This window comes from Camarhynchus parvulus, chromosome 8 (assembly GCF_901933205.1).
Source record: "Camarhynchus parvulus chromosome 8, STF_HiC, whole genome shotgun sequence".
In the NCBI taxonomy this organism is placed as follows: Eukaryota; Metazoa; Chordata; class Aves; order Passeriformes; family Thraupidae; genus Camarhynchus; species Camarhynchus parvulus.
The window spans coordinates 17,762,575-17,779,620 of NC_044578.1; the positions used below are offsets into that span (position 1 = coordinate 17,762,575).

General features: G+C 37.5%; 1 protein-coding gene across 2 annotated transcripts in view; it reads right to left on the reverse strand.

Annotated features, from left to right (window-relative positions):
- Positions 1 to 17,046, reverse strand: part of DPYD (dihydropyrimidine dehydrogenase) — a 332,821-nt gene that overhangs the window by 81,783 nt on the left and 233,992 nt on the right. For both annotated transcript variants that reach the window (XM_030953352.1, XM_030953353.1), the window contains 2 exons: positions 4,594 to 4,714; positions 3,608 to 3,727 (listed from right to left, as the gene is read on the reverse strand). In XM_030953352.1, the coding sequence (XP_030809212.1) occupies positions 3,608 to 3,727; positions 4,594 to 4,714 (241 nt within the window). The remainder of the gene's footprint in view (positions 1 to 3,607; positions 3,728 to 4,593; positions 4,715 to 17,046) is intronic.

Consider the following 17,046-nt stretch of genomic DNA (forward strand, 5'->3'; position numbering starts at 1 on the left):
ACACCTGGGATTTAAATCTGGCTCTCCTCATGTTCAGGTCAGCAGGCTGTGCTAGTATGAGTGTGTATCCTGTGAGAGCTGTTTCACTTTGTATTAATAATTCAGTATTTGCAGGGAAGTGGAGAAGACAGAGACTAGTCCTACAGCCTGGTAGTCAAACTTGGGATACCGGGATCCCTCCCTGTCAAAACCAGCCAAGAAACAGGAGGGTAGAAAGCTGGAAACAGGGATGCCTCTTGCAGCTTAGCAATTTTCAGCTGATCAAGTTAGATCAAAACAGGAAGGTCACTGCCCGAGCACTGGCTGGCAAGAAAACACTGACTGTGACAACTCAAAACTAAACGGGGCTTTCAAAGTAATCCCATTAAGTCTCTCCTTCTTTGAACAATTGTTTAAAAAACATTAAAAAAAAAAACAGAGACAAAATTCTGTTCTCAAAACATCTCAGGATTTGGGAATGATAATAAACTTTTTTTCTTATTATTTTTCTTTATGTTAGATAAATCATAGGAAACTACGTGTGATTTTGTAATTCAAGAGGAATTACAAAAAAAAATAATTCCTGCTTCAAAAATGAAAAATGAACCTCCTGCATACTTAGAAAAATGAAGAATGAACCTCCTGCATACAGCTACTTCTGCATGAGACAGACAAGAAGAGAAAGGATGAAGAGGCCAAGGGGAAATTTAATATGGAAAATATTTTTTCAGTACATGGCCATGTAGGAGGACATTTTTGAACACTGGAGGACAGGGAGGTCTGTCAGTCAAAATGTTGGGCAGCTGCTAGGCTAGGGCACTAACGCATCTTTGTTATTTGCTCTTTGTTGGAAATTTTCATCAAACTCAGAGGAGGGAGCTTGCATTCACCTGGAGAAGGCAACCTGCACTGCCCTAAACCAGTGAATTTGTAAATCCCTTGAGAACAATGGTCCTTCAAGAGACCAACTTCTCGTCCCGTGACCTGGTCACTGCCAGGGCCAGCAGACAGACACAGGGGCTGGATAATGCTAAGGGTCCCCACTGTTGAGTCCAGGTGCATTTCAGACCTCACCAGGACACCTCAGGGGACCCTGTGCTGAGACCTCCACAGGGCTGGGGCCAGCTCCCACCTCACCCACAGTCACACAGCACCGTGAGTGTGGCACCCTGAGGGACAGAACTCCTGCCTCACTCACTGTACCTCTGGGCCATGGGAGCATCACTGCCAGTCCACAATCTGTGCACATGGAAAAATCCAGAAAGCCTGATCCTGCTTGGCTGTGTGCTGTATCTGCCCTAGGTTTGTGTATGACAGAACAATAATGAACCAGCTGTGCTTTGGGAAAACATGCTGAAAACGAACCAGACTTACTGCTTCTATAATAGTGCCGTCTTTCACTTCAAAAATTAATTCTCTCTTGAGAGGAATTATTTGGAAAAAACAACAAAAATCTTACTGACTCTATCAGATAATAAAATAAAACAAATTTACACACATCGAAATAGAAACCCAATATGTTACGCTGTGAAGCGACTTTGATGCCAAGACCACAGAGCACTTCCCACCAAGCCTGTAGGCATGTAAGTGGTGTTCCTGCCATTCCACAGACAGGGGAAACAGAGCACGGAAAGGTCAAGTGTCTGGCTGCAGGCCACGTGTCTCTGCCGTGGCACAGCTGGAACAGAAGTACGGCCACCCTGCCCCTTGCTCTGACAAGATGACACGCTCTCCCACTTTTTGTCTTCTTGTAAGCATGCCAGCTCTCCTGATTTAAAATTGCTTCCCTGCTTTTGGAAATTTGTATACTGCTACACCTGACGGCTGAGCAGGAAGTATTGCAACATGCTGCCGAGGTATTGACTTTATTGACTCCGTGGCTTTCTTTTGTGCAAGGAGTTGTGGCACTGGGACCCAGTGATGACTCTTTCAAAACACAATAAATTGACAACACTTTCAGTATCTTAAATATTTTTTAAATAAGCAGATTTGCATCATAGGTGCATCCTAAAATGTAATTTTCTCTCTCTTCTAATACACAAAAAATTTCAGGAAAAAAAATTTATACTTACACACATACATATATATAAATAAAATAAAGAAGCAACTTTTCTTTGGGTCCATTTGGTATTGTAAACCACAGAAATGCTGGAACATCCTCACAGCTGGACATGCAGGTGCCACTGTACTTTACATTGCATACATGTTTCAAATTTGTGACATAGACACACTTCTCTAAAATGCAGCCATTTTATAGATTTTATTAGGCAGAATTATGGTAGGAAGGAATATTCACAAATTGCAACTTAAATGAGAAAATGTGAATGGTGTTACTTATATAAAATACTACTGCAATAGTTCTTTTATTAATTTTTAATGCACAGCACCCACTGTGACCTCCTTTATTCTTTTCCTGTCAACATGGCAGGCTAGAGAAATTGAAATGGGCTTTAGCTGTTCTCTTCTTGTTCCCCTCTTCCTCCCATTTTGCATAATATTAAAATATAACATCTTATTGGACTGTCACTGTGAAACCATTATGCGATAGGCATAATGATTTTTTCTGATTGTTATCACTTTCTTACTTTTCAGCTTTCTCTAAAAAATTCCAAATTCTATGTAGTTATCTAAGGCAATAATGCAATTTGTCACTGAATACACTCATCTGAATTAAAGTTTGTTTAAAAGTCATCTTTTGCTACATTTCCTATGGTTCTCTAAGGATAACACCAGTCACATATAATAAAGGGTATTTTTGCCTGTCTGGTCTCCTCTGATTACTTTTTTGGGGTGAGGTAGGAGGCGGGTCCAATAGAATAATATTTGACTCAATTGGGATGATGCTATTACTTCTTTTATGTACTTTTACTGCTACTTTTATCACCAAGGAGACTAATCTCCATACCAGTAAAGCCAAGAAACTCAGAGTATTGTCTTCAGGGCCAAGTTTATGTTGTCACAGCAACAGAGTTTGTAGGGTCAATAGATTAATGCATTAGTGTGCACTGGCACTGAACTGGAGTGTAAAAGTTTTGCAGCTGGTTTGAAAATTAAACTGTGAAGCAGGAGTTGAAAATATGGGCTACACAAGATATTCTTGTATATCTTGAGAAATAGGCTACAAAAATATGCATATATTTGCCTAATACTGTCTATCTTTTTTACCACAGTGGGAAGAGGAGGAAATAACCTCTCTGGAAAAGGCGCACTTAGTGGGAAGGAGCAAGGAAGGCTGGAGATTGGGCTATGAAACATACACTGCATTTGGATTGTTGATATTTCCCCCTGCGATGCCCTTTCATTAGCCTCTGTCTAACGTGGGGCCTGACAATTGTGACAGGATGAAAAATTTGAGGAAAAGCGAGGGTCATGAGGGAAGAGATTTCCTTCCCTCTCCAGTGACCCTATCACAGTATTCTGATGCAGTGCTTTACCATTAAGGAAAGGGCAACCCAAGAGCCTTCACACTTAATCTGTTCCATCTGTCATGACTCAGAAACATTGACCAGCAGTGAGCTTTAAGGACTCGGTGCGACGGCAGACATGATATTCTAGCCCACTACAAGGACCTCCTGATGTTTTGAAAGCCTCCAAGGAAGTACCATGCATCAAAAAGGGCAACACCTACCTGACACTCCACCATATGTGGTCCTCAGCCCTCTACCAACTGCTGGCCAAGGTGTGCTGTCTGCTTTCAGTCCCATCAGTCCTGACACAGTGTTGGTGGCTGTAACACCATCTGCGCCACCTGTGAAAGAAAAGGTCAGTCACTGTTTGTTAAATCATGTGTATAAGAACAAGAGAGGATAAAATACTAAAGAAAACCTGTGAAACTCTGAAATAACTAGAAATTCTAATAAACAGCTGGAGAGCAAAAGCAACAAACTGCAAGGGGATGCACAGACAGGTCCTTATGACCAATCCTGGGAGAACAAATTTAGCACTAGCTTCAAGGCAGGCTGCATCAGTTGAAAGAGCTGTACGGGCTATAAGACAGCACGTGGAAAAGCTGGGGCTGACAGGCAGATCTCTGCCCTTCAGCTGGGCGGGACAGAACCTGCTACAGCAGTTGTTCAACACCTGAAGGTACCCCAAAACAGTGGCCACCTCCTCCAAGCTTCTGTGCAGCAAGACAAAAGAAGCAATGTGACAAAGAAACAATTACCACGGTTCTAAATGACAGATTAATACACCTACTTGCAAACTTATTCGCTGCCACATTGTACAATAAGCTCCAAGGAAAAAAATATATATACCTTCAAGTACTATATATTTTTGTTTTCTCAGAACACACACACCATTTTCACTACTAAATATAGGAACAGGTGGATTGACAGTGGTATGGTAAGCATATAAATATGACAAAATTAAGAACGTGCAGGGAAACACTATACAATTTATTGTTAACAGTCTAAAGTGGTTCTTTTCATATATTGCTCTACCCCAGTTGCATGAACAAAATTAGGAAACCTTTGATCACTGTGCTTATTCTGAATACATCAAACAAAATATTTTCGTATTAGTTTCTGTTATCTGTTATTCCAGCAATGTTCCTGTCTTACCCCATGCAGCAAATCAGTAAATCTGCACAACTTGTGCACTGGAGTAACTCACCTTCCTGTGCAGCCATTGCAATTTTCACAATATCAGTGACATTTGGGGTCAGTTTGGCAAAGAAAGGAATGTGAACAGCTTGTCTAACCCAGCGACAGATGTTCCGTACCAGCTCTGGATCCTGTTCAAATAGGACAGATAAATATAGAACATAATTAAAAGTAGTATGAATAAAAGGTATATTAAGGAAATAGAGCAAAGTTTTCTAAGTGGCTATGCTGCAGTTTTGTAAAATTGCACATCAGAACTGAGCTTCATCTTATTAGGTAACTTATTTCAGACCAAGCAACTGCAAATCCACTACAGAAGGGTTAGTGTGTGAAAAAAAGGATTTTTTTTTTTCAGAAGACAAAGATATCACAAAATGTTCCCTTCCCAGAGAGAGGAAAATACCATTTTGGATGGCAGACTATTTCACCCATTTCTTTTAAAAAATAATTTTCAGTTTTAATGAGTCACTCTATGTAAGGTACATTAAAAACAAAAAGTATCGTATAAAATAATGTGAATCTGAAGCATTGTCTGATCATGCCTTGATCAGAACAAGGATGAATCGAGGTTGCAGGGCTATCAGAATGCAATTCAGCACTTCTGAACTCTGAGAATAACTTGGGATGGCCATAGTGTAAATGAAAGATCAAAATCTCTGTTAAACCCAGAAATCAAAATCTTCAAGTGTTAGCTTTTCCTGATTTCCAGTCATTTACTTCTCTTATGGAATACATCTCATGTAGACAGTAATCAGCTAACCTTTCCACTGAGGACAGCTCAGTGGAACTAACACCTGCATCTGGCACATACAAGGGTTCTTGCTCAATGTAACTCTTGTTTTATTTTTCTGTGGGCAATTCATAATGCTCTTCAACAAGTACCTTAAAATTTGCAATACTGATGCAAGGAGAATCTGGTGCATGCTCTGGTTAAAAACTGAATGCTGCCATTACAAGATTCAGAACAAGTATTACCTGTGGGTAGGCTAATCAGTACTGCAGCAATTATTTACATTTACTAAGTCTTTATCACTCTCTCAGATAATTAAATTTGTCATATATGAATAATCTTCTCCCATGTGGATATTGTAAAACTCAGAAAGTTGCATTGCTATGTAGTAACTGAGAATGGGATGAGACTAAATGAAATTTAATTTAAAACAATCCAGTGGACATTAAGGTTGCCAATCTAGTGAACACAGGAAATAGCCCCTTGTTGTTTTTCCTTTTTTACACCAATGGCTAAATACAAACAAAAACCCCACAGGCTGTGTTCTTAGAAAGTACACAGTGCTTGACATGAATAGTAAAATCCTAAGACTTAGCTCTGGCATCCCAATAAAAGCGGTGATCTCCCGCCCATGCAGCTGCCATGAAATATGCATGAAACACTGCACCGGCAGTATGAAAGCAGTTGCAGCTTTGACTTTCATTTCTGTTTTGAATTTCCTTGAGGCCCAATGCCGAAATGAGAGACCCTCTAGAAGACATTAATTGTATATCCTTTATGTTAATTCTTCTCCTTAGAAATCCTTGTGATAATGTTCAGGATATTGGCACCACATAACTCATTATGCTGACTTCATTGTGCTTGTAGTGCTGCCATAAAAATTCTTACTCTAACACACACTACTGCCTTAAAAAAAATGCAATTATTTTAAACTCATTGAATAACTTTTTGGGAGATGTCTTTCATAAAACCCAGTTTTCATCCTACCTAAGACAATTTAACTAGTTTGTCTTTTGTCATAAACAATAATTGTTTGGTTTTTTCCCCTGAAAGTAAGTAAAGATCTTTATTTTCAATCAGTTCTACTTCTCACACACCAAGATTAATGCAATTAATGCAATGGAATGGTCTTCTATTTCTCATGCTAGTAAACAGTTTAAATATCTGATTGCACAGCACATGATTAGAAAAAGCCCTTTTGAAAGGCTCACTTGTATTAGCCTTTTGGTCCCCATAAAATCACAGATAAATTAATAGGAAAATAATTCAAAAATTCAAGTGAAGGAGGTAAAATCTTTCACCCTATTTCACTTAATATTACAGGGGAAAAAATAATGTTTAGTGAGTAAACACTGAAATAACAAAACAAAAGTTAAAACAGTGCTTTGTTGTATTGTGAGACAGTTACTGATAGAAATTGGAAAGGTGATGAATTTTATACAAAAAACTTAGAATTCCCATTAAATTTGACAATTCTGAACTGAAACAGGTATTTCTGAAGGTAATTTCCCCCCCCCCCATAATGTTTTATACAATTAATTTGCACATTTAATTAATCTCGTATGAAAAAAATGCTGGTTAACTTAAAAAAATGTCAGTTTACCCTTGTGCCACAACCCAAAAGCCACACCAATGTGATGTATCTTGCTGCTTCCCTTTACAGTGTGAGTCCTAAAATGGAGTTGTGCGGGAACATCCAGATGATCCTTTCTTTCACCGTCCTCCTCCTCCTCTCCTTGCTCTGCCTCCAGACGCTCCTGCTCGGGCTGCTCCTGGTGCAGTGAACGCCAGAGACTCACCTGAGCCCACCCTCTCTCCTCCCAGCAGTGACACTGGGAGTGCCCCGTGGGCATAGCCTGAGCATCCCTGCTGCCAGAGGGATTTCTGTCATGGATACCACAGCTTTTGTGCTCTACAGACAAGGCAACTGATGTATTTGCAAAGACGAATAATATCCTCACCTGGTTTTGTTTAACTTCACGTTTTCTTCTTTAGATCATTAAGAGAAGTCATTGCTAATTTATAAATTTTGTGATTTCTCACTCTGTTTGCACTAAGGACTTGGAAAAATGCATTCTAAGCAATCAGATGGCTGAAACCAGAAGATACTGATGTCACTGGACAGAAAATTTTCATAGGAAATGAATAAACCACATTTCTATAATCCGTGGGAAGTTCACTGGATGGTGCACAACTTCTCTATAGAAGCTTCCTTGCCTTTAGACTAAGACCAAATTGCAGAGGTCACACAACAACACACTTTTGAGAAACACTAAAGTGATTAGATCTAGAGAATTCATTTCTAAATGCAGTCATTGACTAAAGAAATGCAGCTCAAAACTTCAGATTTCTGAGAATACTAATTTGACCCATCCAAAAAAATTTTAAACTCAGGCATAAATTTAGCAAAGTGAGTAGCATGATACCAAAAACTAATTTTTAAGAAGTTATGTACAAGCTTCCTTTTGCCTAATTCATTTGACTGATTGAGGACCTCCCACCTCCTTGGATTTCTGAAAGACTGACCCCAATTCACAAATCGCTTTTTCTGATTCTTTCTTGGATTTATAAAACATTCAAGAATAAGCATGTAACTTGTGAAAGAATGAATCTTGAGGCTCATAAATCACATTATAAAACAGTCAGTGCTAATACAACACAAATATCTTTTTTTACTCCAATCTAAGTTTATGAAAGTGCCTGCAGCTTTTATCATTGATAAAGTGGTTGACGAAGCTTGCATAGTCAAGAAATACTTTCTAAAAGGCTTGATAAGTAAAATGTTACTAGCTGTAAAAACAGCTGGGCATTTGTATTCACAAAACCAACAATATGAACTAAATAAAATATTATTCTGCTTAATTTAGTAGAGGATTGTACGGCTTTTGGTTCAGAGTCTACCATGTTGCTAAAAATTATCTTCTTTCATTACACATAACTGAGTTTGTTGGTTCTCTCATTAAGAATGATACAGTGTGATTGTAACAGAACGTGTAGCATAATTTTGCACTGTGTGTTAATCCAGAAGAATGAACAAATGCTCCAGTGGACTGTAACATCTATTGCCAGCACACTTTGTTTATCTGCTGTATTTTAATTTTTTTTAAACAAATTCCATCTAAATAAAAGTTTGGTAAAATTATCATTGGCTAAAACATAATATTGATTCATGCACCATACCTACAAGAATATGCTGGTAATTTAATACCATATAAAGTCTCTTTTGGTATAAGCTGTACATCAGCGCGTCTTCTGTCTTCCTGTTAATCAAATAATGCTTGTTTATTCCAAAGGCACAGGAGATTTGAATGTTACAGGGGTTGTCTTTTTACTTCCCTAAGCAACAGTACAGAATCATTTTTCCTGAATATTCATTATAGCCTTGGGCTAGATGAAGCTTTTAATCCTAACTACTCATTGCCAATGGGTAGATATACTAGAGGAAAAACAACTATTCACCTTTTTTTTCTAAATGATCACATGATAAGCTTAACTACAACCATAACTATGAGTATAAGTCCTCAGAAATTAAAGCAGCAAGTTGTCTACTGATTGCATTTGGCATCAGTAATGAGATGAATCCCCTGTCCTATCAGCCCCAAGGCAGATACATCCTGCATGTTTAAAAAGCAGCGTGAAAATGCTGTGCACAGAGTAGGTCACCTCTCCTTGTGTTTCATGGAAAGAAACAAAACTATGATGAGATTACCATAGAAATGTCTGGCTGCAGATTTTTGGAAATTTTTTTTGTGACCTATTTTCAGTGTTCTTTCAGGGCCCTCATTTTTGCACCATCCTGTTACTGCACAATCTTTACACGGTATTCAGAACATCTCTCTGAGGTAGAGAATTACTATTATACCTGTTCAATAAATGGAGAGATGAGAGTCAGATGGCCTGAGGTGCATCTCCACAAATCACCTTGCTTTGGCACCCAGTTTTCCAGAAGTCATTTGCATAAGGACTTGGAAAGGTTTGTCTGGCAGAAAACCGCACTTAATTCTCTGGACTACCTTAAACCATGAGATACTTTACACATTAACAACAGAAATATTTTTAATACTTGGATTTAAATAGATTTTCAGAGCATTGGAATTATGCAAAAGATAGAATTACAACTACTTTAGGGTAACAAATGCATTTGTTAACTATGCAAACACTCCTTGGGAAGCCGTGTGTGAGTGCATGTACATCTACATGTGTGCATATATAGAGAGTGAATACAAATAGCAGTCTGAAAGATGTCATAAAAAAACCCCAAAAGTATTTGGAATTTTCCCCAAGAACTTCATAAGAAAGGTTAACACTCAGTAGAGCACATTAGTTGATCATGTCTAATTAGCACTGCAGAAAATGGATCATATCTTGCAATCTTCAGGCTGTCCCTAAATAATGTTGGCAGTTCTGTCTCACTAAGAGCGGGAGAAGGACTCGTACAGTTGTGGAAAGAATGAAAATGCAGCTTTTCTCAGACCAAATCCTGACTCTGCACATGTATGAAGCCTTCATTACATAGACCTATTGGATTTATCACCACGCATCACGCTGATGATTTGTGTTGGTCCATTGTCCTGACTGTGAGGATGGGAAGTTCTAGATGGCACAATGAGCGTTGCAAGATACAGCAAGACCTTGCATGTAAAGTCGTTAAACCTCATCTATCACTGACTACAATGACCTACACAAAAAAGTTTCAGAAATTAAAACAGTTTATCATATTTAATGCAAGAGTAAGTCTAATCTTCCTCATACATGTCAAATCTTTGGTGGCCACAAGACTATTCTGATGTATATTTGTTGCCTATGAGTTTTATGGCTAAACAATGCATTATTTTAACATGTTTGCAATTTTAAATGATGATAGTAAGTTACAGAGGACTTATTTTTTATTAATTTAGCACATATGAAGCAGACATAAGATTTCTTATGTGCAGATAGTCAAGGGTGGGCAAGTGCAACAACAGTGCATACTTCTCATGGCAGATTTTCTTTCTGTACTGGCTCTTCAGACAGAAATCTTGTATTTCTGTTGTATCTATTAGCATTGGAGGAATTTTTTATATGAAAAAATGTTCTACACATAACTTCTCATTCTGAGCAGTAGATAGATTTTTCAAAATAGTACCCAAAGTTATGGGAAAAGAGGGAGAGCTTTTATGATTACAAGAATGATGTAACAAAAGAAAAGCTTTCTAGGTGAGAATTTGCAAGGCTCATCTGTTAAATTTAGTATGTGTACTACTCTCACTTTACTGTTTCATTCAACAATAGTCTACTAGGGAAGAGTTAAACCCTTCGTCAGTCGAATTGCTGTCTGATGGCCCAAGAGGTCCCAAATGCATCCTCATCTGAAAAGCAAAAAAGGAGAGGAGGATCTTCCCCTATCTGCTGGTAACCTCCACGCAGCAGGTCAACTTTCTAGAGCAGCCTACTCTCCCTCTGAACATTACAGTGGCACTACTGCAGTGTGGAAAGGCAGGGGCAGGATGCATTTGGAGCAGCTTTAGAAAGTGTGTAATGTTAATCTGGGTAGACCCCCACGTATTCAACCCACCCTACTGTCTCAGTATGTACCTGGGGATCTGCACCTTCTACAGAGATCCCATAAATGTAATGAGGATGTACCAGCCTAAAAAGCTGTTAGTTTAAATACGTCTATCACATATTTCTTGTCCAGAAAACCATTAGAAAATCATAACACAAGAAAAAGCAAAAAAACCCCAACCCTAATAATAGGAAAAACCCATCTGTGTGTGTGAAGAACTATTCCTTTGCTATTAATTAAAATATGAAGAAAAAGTAGAAGTATGGGAATTCCACCTTAAAGCATTGCACATCAGTATCTGTAGCCTTCACCACTTATATATCTATGTATATATTTATGTGTGTATTTTAATATTTATCCTTTACACCACAATCTCTTCTCCTTCCTCTTATGGGAGGCCCAAGACTGTCTTCATAAAACTGTCTCTCTCTAAACCTACACAAAATTTCCACAGTACCAAAACACAGAATTACAGTCAATCACTGTAGCAAGAGTCATCACTGCAGAATCTCATGGTTAGTTTTACTGCCTTCTTACACCCTAGAAAGGAGCAGTTTAGGTTGTGCATTTGTCCCATTTCAAACTTAATTAAAGCTAACAATTTGTTTAAAGCCTGTCAAAATAAGGGAAGGATTTCCCAGGATAGAAGATGAATAACTCTCAGCTTCTCATCTGGAGTAAAAAATTCTTCCTCATTTCTCAGGAAATTTGACAGCTTTTGGTCAACATCTATTGACCGCAGCTGTCAAAAAGAAAGAAATGAAGCAGTTTAACCTAAGGCAGGAATAACAGTTTTCACAGTTGTATGTGAAGCTATCTATATATACTAGGAAAAAAATTAAAAAACTGGCCTAAATTACATCAGAGGCTTGGGTTAGGCTGGTCAGCCTCACAAAAATGTAGCTGCTGGTTGAGAGCTCATATCCCTCCAGCTAGAATCCATGATGTAATGTGATGTGAAACCAATGCCACACAATAAATTTTAGAGATAATGACAGAATTCAGGACTCTTTTCCAGTCAATACTGTATTGCCTTTTGTCAAAAGATACAAAATGTACTAGTTTAGCCAAAAAAAAAACCAAACAAAAGAACCAACCCCCCAAAATTCAAAATCTCATTAAATATCTTCTATAAAATGGTACAGGAAAATCCCCGTTCATTCAGCATAGCAATTCATCCAAAGATGAATAATTTCATATTTTGTTCTAGGAGAATAAAAATGTTTCATCCCACTTAAGCCTTCAGCTTTTATTAATTAATTTACACTGTGAAACAAGAGGTCTTTTCAATGTGAAGGGAGGTTGTAGAGGTGGAGTTTTTGGAAGCTGTTTGGAAGCATTTCTAAAAGATCAGAGATTCAGATGAGAAAAATTAAGCAAATTCCACATAGTTACCATTTCTCTAAACTACCATAGCAACGATGTGCTCTGTGACTATTGTTCACTGATTTAATTCAAGGACATACTTATTTTCTACTCTCTTACACACTCTAAAATGCTCCTTTCTTTAAAAAAAGTCTTTTGAAACAAGTCTACTAAGTAAATGAAGACATTTATGTTGTTTTTACACAGCAAAATGTTCCCTTTATAATTTGAACAAAAACTGTAATATTTTTAAACTGAGAAGATATCATATGACTTATATAACTAAGCATGTCCTACTAGTGAAACAAGCACATTTTTGCTTACAAAATACTGCATATTAAGATGTAGAAGTTTAGCTTGGAAAATTCCCATTCATTTCTGCAGACTATATTCATTCTTTTGGTTATAGATTTATCAATTAGGTAAAAACATTACCACTTGAAAGTAAAGACATATTTTTATCTTTAAATTTAATTTTAAAAAAAAACCCCAACCTTACAGAGAGTAATGACTCCTGATTCATTATGTTTTTGCTAAAGTAAAAATCTAAGTGAGAATTGAGAGACCTGATTGAACTTTCTTTTTCCTGTGGTAAGTTACAAGAACTAAAAAACTCCTGTCACCTAGCTCCATTCCTAGATGCTTGGAGTTTATTAATTTAAAGTAAAGCTGCAAGCAAGGTGTCAAAATTTGATCAGCTACTCCTTCAGATCTGTCACTGTGAGTTCCACTTGGGGGAGCCTAATTGAGATTCTCCTTTTCTTCCAGTGATACCAACGTGTCACTGGGCTAAATCAAGTCAGTCTGGATTAGGTCCAAGTTTTGGGCATGGCTGAACTGAGAACTCATAACTCTGAGACCCTCTTGATACTGAGAGAGATAACAGTGGGCATTGGGAAAAGCCATCAAGAGACTGGGGCTCCCACTGCTCAAAGGAGTCACAGGCTCTCCTCAGACTACTTTGGAAAACTGAAAGAACTAATTGGTGTACATAAAAAAGAAACTTTAAAATCAAAAGCATATGACAAAATAAATCTTAAAAGACACATAAAGGGTTTCTACAGAATCAGAATTTCAATAAATTTTTCAATTTTAGCAGATCCCTTTCTCCCTTTTATTACTCTCCTTCAGTATCACAACTATTTCTCCCTATGTCAGCTCTTTAATTAGAATCTTTGAAAGATGTTAAAAGCACAAGACAAATAACCTTTGATTGCCTCACTTTATAAAAAAAATTCAGAAAAGTACCTTGTTACAGTGCTTCTTTATTGTAGCACTCACTGGAGCTGCACAAACTAATGATGCTTTACATATGTCAAAAAGCAGACAAAAATAAGCTAAACAAAAAGAAAACACTCCAATAGGTTTTCACTTATCTAATCTAAAAGCTGCCAATTTTAACATAGGTCCGCATCCAAACTCAAGAATACATTTATCAAAGTGCTGTGTGGGAGATCCTCTTTGGACACCTTATTAGCAGCATGGCACTCCTACACCCCTTCTGGATAATGCTGCATCTCATGACTGAAAACCTGTGTGCAGACAAGGTCAAAAGTGAGCTGCAGGTTTTTGATTGACCAGTACAGGAAAGTAGAAAGCATGTATTTGTGTTGGAAGTAAGAACAGCAATTAGAGGGATGTCAAGATCAAGCACAACTGAGACTTGAAAGGTTGGTTGCTGCCTTTAGTCAGCTTTGTAATTACTCCTTTTTCAAATTACAGAAAAGCTTTTTGTTTTCTCCCCAGCACAAAGAGGAAAATAACCGAATTTGGTTTGAAAACTGATTCCTCTCTCTGTGAAGGTGGTTGAGCCATAGTGTTTTTCCTTATTCTGAATGTTTGGGTTTTGTTTCACTTGTTTTTAATTTGAAAATGTTATTCTAAGCAACCAGAAGAAACACCTCTGTTAGAAAACTTTCTAATTTAAAAATTAACTATAAGACATTTTATACTTGCTTATAGTTACCTTACATGATAGGGAAAACAGTCCTTTTGTTTCATTATGATAGGTCTGTTAAAACTTTAGCAATGAGCATTTATAGCTATTGATTTTAATGCAATATCAAAGGCATTTAAGGCAGATGATTTTCTTTGGTTTCCAGAATAAAGATCACTAATAGTTGGCCTGAAAGGTTGATGCACAGCTGGCAGTCCAAATTACCAAATTATTTGTTCCAATATCAACTGTCTTAAATATTCCAAGTGAAAAATACAAAACTGCACATTTACCATTAGTAAACTTCTTGGACACACTGACTGGAAAGATTTATTTAACAGCACTGGTCTACACAAAGTGTTGACTAATAAAAATGTCCTTTTACCCCTGACAGAACAAAATATTTTATATTGGTTGCTTCTAGCAAGCCAAAATAATGTTTCTCATAGCACTGTAAAAAGTGGAGTGCAGCATGATTAAATAATATTTCAGCTCTTTAGTTCATGCAGAGGTCACCTGCTAGAAGGCATAAGGGTTTGATTAGGTTTACGTCATATGTGAAATATTCTAAAGGGAAGCTCAGAACTCGAATATGTGAAGGCTGCAGCTACAAATAGCTTTCTCTTGTGGTCAGGTAGGCAAGCTCTGTCCTTTCCTATAATAACAAGGTAGAAAATACTAAATAATTGAGGAAAGCATAAACCTTTCAAACACAAAAAGGGAATTTAAAACCTATGCTCTGAGAAGAATTTGCCACTCAGTTTTCAAGTGGGCATGAATTCAGATTTGGTTACTGTAAAGTGAGCAAGCTTCCCAGCAAACTAACTTTCCTAGGAGCCAAGGCAAAATGTAAAGAAATATGAGTCTAATCCTGAAAACTCTTATGTAGGCAGTGAAGAGACTAGTTAATATATTGCTAATTATCAAACACTGGCATAAAACTGAAACCATACAAAGAAAAAAATTACTAATGTGCACCAAGATAAACAATCTTAAAATATTTTATTTTATCTGAATAGTTATTTGCTGGTGATCTCTTTGTTTCCAGTAAAGCCTAACAGGTATCATGGTTACAAAAAACTGCAATGTCTCATGGTGCAATCACATATCCAAAGGTACTCCAAAGGGCCTGGGCATTTGCTCAAGTTTTCTACATTTCCCTCTTCTGAAAACATCTCAGGGCATTAAAATACAATTTCAAGAACAAGTACAGGTTGCTATTTGGTTTAAAAGAAAAAAAAGGGTTGTTCCTTTATGGGAAGCACTCACTATATACTTCATTGTTGTTAGGCTACTGAGGTGTCATTAAAACAGTCAAAATCTTGAAGTGTCAATAAAACAGCCAAACAGTGCCAGGTCATTGATAATGTGACCAGACTAACCCTCCCTGAGACATCTGTCACCCATAATGTCAATTTCAGCAGAAATTATTCCATCATAAAATTAAGCGTAAATCCAAATAGCTTTCATGTCTTCATGATTTTCAAGGAAACAGAATCACTTTTACATTTGCTAAGGCATTCTGTAGAGAATGCCTTCCTTACATAAATAAAAGTCACCACACATAAACAGTATTTCAAACCTTATTAACAGCCATAGCATGTCGTTAAAAACTTTCAGCAAGTTGGTATGGCTGTTAACATTATTGCCGAATTTATAATCCCTTTTTATTTTCCATTTTGTCTTTTGAGTAATTCAATTAGAAATCCTTCAAAGCAATAATAGTGGATTAAATGTTGTCAAACCACAATATGAAATTACAGAATAGAGTTCTGATGATGAATTTATTAAACTTAGCATTTCAATTCATTTCTCCTTGAGTGTATAAAAAGAATTCTTTAGACAAAACACCAATTAACTGTCATACCTCATTATTAAGTATTGTCTCTTTTTAAAAGATAGAATACACGAGGACATAAAGGATGCATGAAAGAAATCCATTTAAATCACAACATTTAATTACACCTGAATCCTGCAATGGTAACAGAAAAAAAAAGAATTCTCAGATACTGGAGGAAGGTGAATGATGTCACTTACCCAGGAGTGACCATAAAGCCAGCAAGTTTTCCTGCTCAGATTTCCAGTGAAATAGCTCATGAATAAATTTTTACTTTTAAAGCAACTCAGCAAAAGGGTTTAGTTTATGAGGAGAGTTCTGAAGAACAAAGAAATAGAGAAAGAAAAGAAAGAGACATCTGACAACAGAGAAGATTAAAAACCAATCCAAAGAGGTTAAACAACAAAACCAAATTATCATAAAGGATGATGTTGGACCATGATCAGTGTGGGACCATGAACATAAGTCCACAAAACACATCTCCTGACCTGCTATAAAGTGTGCTTATGTCTACATTTGCAGGAGTTGAAGCAGGCAATCAGCAGCATCCCTTTCTCCCTGTACATCCCAGATCCCCTCCAAGCAAAACAATGCCCAATGCAGCACATCCCTGCACACACAGAGTAACAGCATCACTGCCTCAACCAAGGAATCCTTGTTTCTCAGGAACTGAATTTCTTGCTTCTGGTGAGCTTTTCCCTCAGTTGAACTACCAAGGCTCCTCTTCATATCCATTTGCTTGGGCAGCAGACAATTTCCCTCCTCTCCCCAGCCACCCAGTTTTATGGAATTTACAGTGCCTTTGAAACACTCTGGACTCTGAGAAACATGACTGAAAGAGGTCACTTGGTCAAGACATGCCCCAAAGCAAGAGAGGGCAGTGGCAGATGCAAAGACACTGAGATCAGCTAGGATTATATTTTGAAGAACCAGCCAAAATTGATGACAGTGGCCAATGCAAGAAAACAACAAGACACACAAGTCCTGAAACTCCACGGCAAACACAACACAAACCTGACTCAGACTGGTTTATACTGGATTTTGGGTGAC